The 9,066-nt window shown below is 34.0% G+C and overlaps 1 protein-coding gene across 1 annotated transcript; it reads left to right on the forward strand.

The window, feature by feature from the left end:
- The first annotated feature begins 2,734 nt into the window (after positions 1-2,734).
- On the forward strand, positions 2,735-6,348 carry LOC104242272 (beta-glucosidase 12-like). Its single transcript, XM_009797300.2, has 12 exons — positions 2,735-2,975; positions 3,068-3,137; positions 3,232-3,290; positions 3,401-3,476; positions 3,598-3,675; positions 3,787-3,874; positions 4,034-4,405; positions 4,839-5,056; positions 5,155-5,186; positions 5,280-5,382; positions 5,774-5,873; positions 5,969-6,348. The coding sequence occupies exons 1-12, from the start codon at positions 2,826-2,828 to the stop codon at positions 6,207-6,209; spliced, it is 1,587 nt and encodes a 528-aa protein (XP_009795602.1). The 5' UTR covers positions 2,735-2,825; the 3' UTR covers positions 6,210-6,348.
- The last annotated feature ends 2,718 nt before the right edge of the window (positions 6,349-9,066 follow it).

Consider the following 9,066-nt stretch of genomic DNA (forward strand, 5'->3'; position numbering starts at 1 on the left):
TTGAGGTGGGAGGCTAGTCTGGATGAGGTAAATATCTTATCTAATCTTGTTGAGGGAATAACCCTTAGAATATGACTTTATTTGTCTAATTGAAATGTGTGAGAACTGACATATATGCAAGGTGACGAGCGTATATATGAGTGCTATGTATGATTTTTGACCGAAATAGTCTTTAGGCCATATCATGCCTTGTTTTGGATATTGTGATTCCTGCTATCATGCTTATTATGTTTGTACGATTACGTGAACCTCTTGAATCAAGCAAGAGATCATGTTTATGTGTTGATTTCTTGTTTGAGCATGATATTTGCTATTTTATGGCATATCCGCCTTATTTTAGCTGTAGTTATACACTTCGCACATGCATACACCTTAGCATGCTATTTTCCTTAGTCCATAAGTATGTGACTCGATACCCGTTGATTTTATACATGTATTCTTATATATACTTTCTTGTGATGGACTGGCCGGTTGAAAGCATGTGAGTTGTGCGTGCATCACAAGAGTTGTCCATGAGGTTGTTATTATTATGGCACGTGAGTTATCCATGCATCACGTGAGTTATCGTGCGGTTGTTAGGATTATGGCACGTGAGTTGTCTGTGCAGTGATTATGCATGTGAGTTGTCCGTGCAGCATGTTGATAATAATCCATCCCCTTAGGTCTCCCTCTCATGTTTCTCTCTTGATGGCGTACATGCAAGTTGTGATAAACCGACAGATTTCTAATTGACACAGATTATGAAAACTGATAAGTTGTTGGATTATATGCATCTCTTCTCTATTTGCAAACTCCTTGGATGTATACATATATTTTACTACATATCTTCACTATATGCTCTTTGCGAAATGTATACATGTCTTTCATGCATATCTTCTCTTTTCTATATATTGCCTTATTTGATGGAATGATTCATGGTGCATATATTATCTATTTGTTAGTCCGTGTAACTTGACTTATTTATTCATTTATATCTTTTTTATATGCAATTCTTGACGTGTTATTTGATATCAAATGTATATCTTTTCCATATGCTAAATCTTTTGTTGGTTATAATGCTTGTGCATATATATTCTCTATGTGCACCGGTGGCTTTATCTAGACTTCAGGCTTAGATTTCGATACTGTTGCTGGGTGCATGTATATATTATTGTGTTTTGCAGGTTATGTAGAGTGCGTATTCTTAACCTGAAACCTCGTCACTACTTCAACAAGGTTAGTTAGGATCTTACTGAGTTCATGTAGTCGGTTGCTCATACTACACTCTGCACCATGCGTGCAGTGCTGAGCTACTGTGATGACGACTGCTAGCATAGAAGTTGTAGCTGCGATCCAGGTTCAAGCTACCATTTGTTCATTGTAGTTCAGGACTTATAATTTTGTTTATGTAAACTTCAAATCGATGTTGTATTATTCCTTAGTACCAGAGTTGTATTCTTAATCTTAGTAGCTCATGACTTGTACTACCAGTCCTTGGGATATTGTATGGAGTTCAACCATTTTATTTATGAATTATTGATGATCTTTCACTCTGAGTCATGTCATTTGTTGTTTGGGTTACCTAGCGGGTTGGATTAGGTGTTATCACGACTTGGTGGGCTTTTCGGTCATGACATGAGAAATTTAGGATTTTTCCAAAATTAGCGATTTTTGAAGAAATACACAGGTAAGGAGATTTGTACAGATGAGAGAAAGCCTATTGTAGTATTGTTGCCTCTTTTGGGTTAGTGGCCGCTGGAAACCGACCTGGTGGAGTGGACCTATGGTGACTAGAGTATGTATATATATATATATATATATATATATATATATAGTTTTTATAACTAAAATAGCTAACACCCAAGTTTTAATAATATTAAATTGGCCCTCGACCACCCCTTAAGCCATTAAACCACATCTTAGCAATTTTGGGCCCAAAAATAAGTGAAAAATACAAATAAAAATAAAAATCATTTTCTTTAATCAAGTTTTAAAAAGGTCTTTTTAGCAATTCTTCTTAAAAAATTATACTCCTTCTGTTTTAATTTATGTGAACCCATTTGACTGGGTACAGAGTTTAAGAAAAGAAAGAAGACTTTTGAATTTGTGGTGTAAAATGAGGCACATATATTTTGTGTGGCTATAAATCATTGTATAAATGTAAAATGTTTTCAAATAAGAAAAGGGATCATTCTTTTTGGCACTTGATAAAAAATGAAATAGGTTGACATAAATGAATTGAAAACGGAGGGAGTATAAAAGATACGATATTGTTGGTGTGTTCCATGTTTTGTTCTGTGGATGACACGGATTCTTGAAATAGCAGTTGACTGATTGTTCGTAGGTTAGCACACCATTTTGACCTTTACGAAACTTCCCTTTCTTATTGGCAAGAAAAACTCTGAGTTAAGATCTAATCAGCCAATTATCCAGTTGTTATCAAGAAACTAATGTATGTCTAGCTTTGACTGCCCAATTTTACTACTTTTTTCTTTTAGAACTGTTTGGGTCAATATTTGTTTTCTCTTAAAACTTTCCTATTGTCCACGCCACCAACTAACTTCTCGTTGGGTGCATGTATCTAACCCCCTGGTAGTTGGCTCCCCCTATTAAAAGTACCTTAGTCAACACAAAACGTGTAATTTTCTTCGTACATTTCTCTTATTTTGAATATATAATTTTTTCCATACACGTTTAACTTCCAACTCTATATAAAGAGGTGAGCTTCAAAGGGAAGCATTCAGATGAACTCAAGCTATACTTGGCCTTGAGTTGAGACCATAAGCTAGAGAACTTCTAATCCGAATTTATTACATTATATAGAAAAAATAATTTTAGAAGAGACTATGGCAATAAAAGGATCTATAGTAAATCCAGTAGAGTTAGCTTTTCTCTGCACATTTGTAATATTTGCCAATTGCATCGCCTCTACTTCGATAAATCGCAATAGTTTTCCCGATGGTTTTTTGATTGGTGCATCATCTTCTGCCTATCAAGTAGGTTTTCAGGGCATATGCAAGTTCGTATTTAACTTCAGACTCATTCAATATGTATTTCTATAATAAATTTCCTTTCCTCTCCATTTCAGTATGAAGGTGCAGCATATGAAGATGGTAAAGGACCTAGTATTTGGGATAATTTCACTCACAAATTTCCAGGTTTACATCTTTCTTTCTATTTCTTTGTCTCTTTTCTTTTGTTGTCTGTATTAATTATATATCCTCATTTATCTTAATTTCTTGGGCGTTGCAGGAAAAATATCAGAGGGAAATAACGGGGATGTAGGAGACAACTTTTATCATATGTATAAGGTAACATATGTTCATCTTTTCAATTTTGTAATTCTCTTTTTAGTAAGACGAGAATTGTTTGGTTTCTCTTTAATTAAATCCGACTTTTCGATTGTGGAAATATGTAACAGGATGATGTTAAGCTCATGAAGTTTGTGGGGTTGGATGCTTTCAGATTTTCAATCTCATGGTCAAGAATATTACCTCGTATGTGACTATTGATCATATCTAAAAATCAATTACTTAGATCGTCGGTTCAAGAAAACGCTTATAATTATGTCTTGCGAAAATGCTATCGCTTTTTGCTTAAAAGTTGTTCTTGATTCAGGTGGCAAGTTAAGTGGAGGAGTCAACAAGGAAGGCATTGCATTTTATAACAATCTCATCAATGAACTTCTATCTAATGGTTTGTACTTTTATTTGTAAAATCAATCATAGTACTTTCTTTCTCTTTCTACCTTGTCCTCAATCTTTTTCTTTTTCTGTTTCTCCTCTAATTCGATATATAAATGAACAGGTATACAACCATTTGTGACTATATATCACTGGGATCTTCCGCAAACACTAGAAGACGAGTATAGCGGCTTTCTGAGCCCTCTCGTTGTGTAAGTTCTTCCTCACCTCACCTTAATTTTCTTGAACTGCAAGACCACCTTATTTAAAAAGTTAAACTGACGCGCCTCCTATTATAACGTGTTGAACTGTGTGATAATGTATCATCTAAAAAGTTAAATTTAAAAGCAAGAATGTTATTCAAATTGCAGAAATGATTTTGTGAACTTCGCGGAACTTTGCTTCAAAGAATTCGGAGATAGAGTGAAGCATTGGATCACTATGAATGAGCCTTATATTTTTACAAATGGTGGCTATGACTCAGGAAATTCTGCGCCTGGTCGATGTTCCCCTTGGCAATCCAATGCTTGTGCTAACGGAAACTCCGCAACTGAGCCTTATGTTGTTGCACACCATTTGATTCTTTGTCACGCTGCCACAGTAAGTCTATACAAAGAGAAATACCAAGAATCTCAAAAGGGAGAGATAGGAATAACACTTGTGTCTCAATGGTTGGTACCATATTCCAATAGTGAACTTGATATCAAAGCAGCGCAAAGATACATTGACTTCATGTACGGATGGTAAGTATTACTTATGACGGATTTAACTCATATATAGTGACATTTATAAATGATTAATACACGATATATTAGTTTATTTTAACGTGTTGTAGAAGGTAATATATCTTATATTTCATAATATTAATCTCTTTTTCTATTTCAAAACGGTTACCATGTGGTTAATTATATGTTAATTGACCATAAGTATATAGAAGTTAAACTCAAAAATGATTAAACATACTTTTAGGTACTGACGAAACCAGAAATTTTACGAAGGGTGTTCAAAATTTAATATATATGTAATATACTTTTATATATACTCGGTGTAATTTTCTGGCCACGCCACTGTTTTTGGTTAATGAGAGTTAAATCAATCATAGCTTGTATACAGGTACAAGACTAATTTCAAGTTAAAAATCTTTCATCGCTAACAATATAATCTTATTTCCTATAGGTTCATGGATCCATTGGTGTATGGAAAATATCCTTCAATTATGCGTACAATTGTGGGAGAAAGGTTACCGAATTTTACACGGGAGCAAGCTAAGATGGTGAAAGGGTCCTTTGACTTCATAGGACTAAATTACTACACCTCAAATTATGCAGCTCATCTCCCTCCCACAAACAATATTAATGTCAGCAGTGCAACAGACCCTCATGTCCACGTTACAGGTAAACTACTCGAAAATTGAAATAAATAAGGAAAACTTCAATATTTCCTCGGTATAGAGAATATCAACTTATTTTGTTTTTGCATCTTCTGTTGTTAGGTGAAAGAGATGGAGTACCTATTGGGGATCCTGTAAGTTCAGCGCATAACTAGTAAATGCTAAAATTATTTTTTAAATAATCAAAAAGATTCATAGAATTTACGAGACATTTTTTGGTGGTGCAGACTGCAGTGAGCTTTTTCTTTGACTATCCAAAAGGACTTCGAGATCTTCTAGTCTACACGAAGGAAAAGTACAATGACCCAACCATTTATATTACAGAGACTGGTATGTCAAATTCGTCATCTCTTTTAACTGTACAAACTATATATTGCTACTTTTTCTGTTTTATTTTATATGGCCTATTTTCTTTTTAATATATTTTAAAAAGAAAAATATTTCTTTATATCAAAAATTTTTTAATTTGAAATTTCGGATTTTACCTTTCATAACATGTTCTTGAAGCGATTAAAAATAATACTAACATATTTAAGATCACAAAGTATTTTTTCATATGTCAAAAGTTTTTTTCTTTTTCTTTCTTGAACTAATTCATAATCTTATAAAAAAGGGGAGTATATATACACACTTGCTCGGGCAAAGAAAAATGACATGACCTTCAACTTCTAATTAATACTTATTGAGTCTATTACATATTAATGTTTCCATGAATTTTCAGGACTGGCTGATCGTAAGAATGTAATGAAAGATGCCATAAAGGATCGTCAGAGAGTGAACTTTTATCGTGGCCACCTTTTGGCAGCTCAAGAAGCCATAGAGTAAGTTCATACACGATCTTCAAAAACATCATAAACTACCATTTTCAATTTTGTTTTATAATTAAAAAAATTTCTGTTTTATAATTACTTGGCAGGCTTGGTGTGAAGGTTAATGGTTTCTTTGCCTGGTCATTTCTTGATACATTTGAATGGACTGACGGTTACAAGTTAAGATTTGGAATGTGCTATGTGGATTACACTGATGGATTAAAGAGATACCCCAAATATTCAGCTCTTTGGTTCAGAAAACACTTTCACAAGGAGGCTTTTAAACTTCACTATCGTCCTAGGCGTATGAGTTCATGGATTCCACGCATCTTGCGTTCATACATGTGATCTCTATTTTTTAGTTATTTTTCTTCTTTTGCCCCATTCTTTTTAGGAATTAAGTCTAAGGTTCTAGTTGCAGACATGATGTATTTGTTCATTATTTCGTAAATATGCAACTATACAGTAGATGAATTCTTTGATTGGAGATCGTATGCTCTCATGTAATTTCAAACGACACTGCATTTTATAAAATAGACAAGTCGATATTGATGAGCGCCGAAAAAGCTCTAACATAAGATACTTTTATCTAAGAGTTTACACAATATATATATATATATATATATATATTGTATTAAAAGCATGAAGCCCTTAACTTTAAAGTTAAATTACTAAAATATCCTTCTAAATTATTCAAATACCTTACTTTATAAACAATCAAAAAAACTGATGCATAAAAGGTGGTGTCAGTTGGAATTACTCCCAAAGTCCTAACTAATCTCTAAAAGGTGTGTTGAATAGTTTGGCATCCTTTAGAATTAGAAGTATCTTTTCTTTAAGCCTCCTTGATCCAATTGAGTCATAATGATTGGGAAAGACTATAACGCCGACTTGGACACGTTAGGCAAACCATTCAAATAGCTTACAAGCTGATGAATATGATTACTAATTTTATTTTTCCAAGAGGTGAGTCTTTCATTTCCTTTTAGTTTCTTAGTTCTCTTTTATGCGTATTATTGGTCATTCTCCTAATTTTTTCATCACTAGGTGAATGACAGTTTGGTTTTAAAACTTCTGTTAGAATTCAAAGCAAATTTGTGTTCTGTATTTTGCTTTTAATCTTGCATGACTACAAGTGTTAACAATTTCTATATTTTCTTATATGTTCGTATCTTTTTTACATTTTGGATTAAATTACTATTATTTCTACGGGTATTTGTAGTGATTGGCTAATCATTTAAAGTTCCTTTCAAATCCAATATATATCGGTCATTCGTTCTATGGGATTACTATTCTAATTGTTGTTCAGCCAATTCATGAAATTTTCAAGTCACCGTCAAAAATTTGATTTAACTTTATTTTTTTTCTTTATTACTCTGATTTCATTCTAGAGTTAATTTCTTGTAATAATCAAATGCTACAACATTTGTTTTCAATTTATGAAGTTTACAACTAAACAAAGCCTTATAATTATGAACTGAATTTGTCTAAATGCTACTCTAGGATTTCTATGTAGTTTGTGTTGCGGAAGCCAAATGTATATAGTGTGAATAAGTCACAACTACTATACCAAAAATTATGACAGCCACCAAATAATAAATAAGACAATAAAGCAACAATAAAGGGAACACCAGAATTTACGAGGTTCGGCTAATTTTGCCTACTCCTCGGACACAACCAATATTTTATTTCACTCCAAAAATACAAGTGAAATAATACTAAAGAGAGAAGATACAAATGCCTTAAACAGATGAGAAGGCAAATGAGAGGTGTGTTTAAATCCTAAACATTAAGCCTTCTTTTATAAGGGGAAAATCCCCCCAACTATTCATTTCCCACCGATGTGGGACAAACATTTCTGCCAACTACTTTAACAAATCTCCACCTTGGCAAAATTCCACATCTTCAATTTTCTCTCAATAACAAATTTTGATTGTGTCTTCATCTTCAATCTTCAGTTTTCAACAATGTTGATCAAATCCAAACAATGTTGAAACTTGACCGCAGTCACCACCTTTGTCAGCATATCAGCAGGATTCTCCGTAGTATGAATTTTCTTCACCGTGACTCCACCTTCTTCTATGATTTCTCGTACGAAATGATACCGAACATCAATGTGCTTCGTCCTTGCATGATAAACTTGGTTCTTCGCTAATTGAATAGCACTTTGACTATCACAAAAAATTGTGATACCTTTTTGTTCAACACCAAGCTCCTTTAGCAATCCTTGAAGCCAAATTGCCTCTTTCACAGCCTCTGTAATAGCCATGTACTCTGCCTCTGTTGTAGACAAAGCAACTGTTGACTGCAAAGTAGACTTCCAACTAACTGGTGCCTTTGCAAAAGTAAACACATAACCAGTAGTTGATCTTCGTTTGTCCAGATCACCCGCAAAATCTGAGTCACAATATCCAACTACAGACTGATTGTCTTCCTGCTCAAAAACTAACCCGACATCTACAGTATTATGAATATACCGTAGAATCCACTTCACAGCTTGCCAATGCTCCTTCCCTGGATTGTGCATATATCTGCTAATAACTCCAACAGCTTGTGAAATGTCAGGCCTTGTGCAAACCATTGCATACATCAAGCTACCAACAGCATTTGCGTATGGTACCTTTGACATATACTCTCGTTCAGCTTCATCCATTGGCGACATAATAGTACTTAGCTTAAAATGGGAAGCAAGTGGAGTACTAACTGGCTTAGTCTTGTCATCTATGCCAAAACGTTGAAGTACTCTCTTCAAATATTCCTTTTGAGATAAACAGAGTTTCTTTGAACGTCTATCTCTAATTATCTCCATGCCAAGAATTTTCTTTGCCTCACCCAAATCCTTCATCTCGAACTCCTTCTTCAGTTGAATCTTCAACTTATCAATTTCTTCCGAATTCTTGGAAGCTATCAACATATCATCAACATATAGGAGAAGATATATAAAGGAACCATCTTTAAGCCTGCGCAAATACACACAATGATCGTATTTGCTTCTCTTGTACCCTTGCTGCAACATAAACTTGTCAAATCGTTTGTACCATTGTCTAGAAGATTGTTTCAAACCGTACAACGATTTTTCAAGTTTGCACACCATATTTTCTTTTCCAGCAACTTTGAATCCTTCTGGCTGAGTCATGTAGATTTCCTCCTCCAAGTTTCCATGTAAAAACGCAGTTTTTACATCCATCTGAACTAGTTCCAAATC

This window comes from Nicotiana sylvestris, chromosome 12 (genome assembly GCF_000393655.2).
Source record: "Nicotiana sylvestris chromosome 12, ASM39365v2, whole genome shotgun sequence".
NCBI lineage: Eukaryota > Viridiplantae > Streptophyta > Magnoliopsida > Solanales > Solanaceae > Nicotiana > Nicotiana sylvestris.

What these genes read in the sequence shown, in the direction of transcription:
- LOC104242272 (XM_009797300.2), top strand. Translation starts at nt 2,826, where the DNA reads ATGGCAATAAAAGGATCTATAGTAAATCCAGTAGAGTTAGCTTTTCTC. An exon ending in ATTGACTTCATGTACGGATG is followed by an intron (nt 4,406 to 4,838) that starts GTAAGTATTACT and finishes TATTTCCTATAG; the next exon opens with GTTCATGGATCCATTGGTGT. An exon ending in CCCTCATGTCCACGTTACAG is followed by an intron (nt 5,057 to 5,154) that starts GTAAACTACTCG and finishes TTCTGTTGTTAG; the next exon opens with GTGAAAGAGATGGAGTACCT.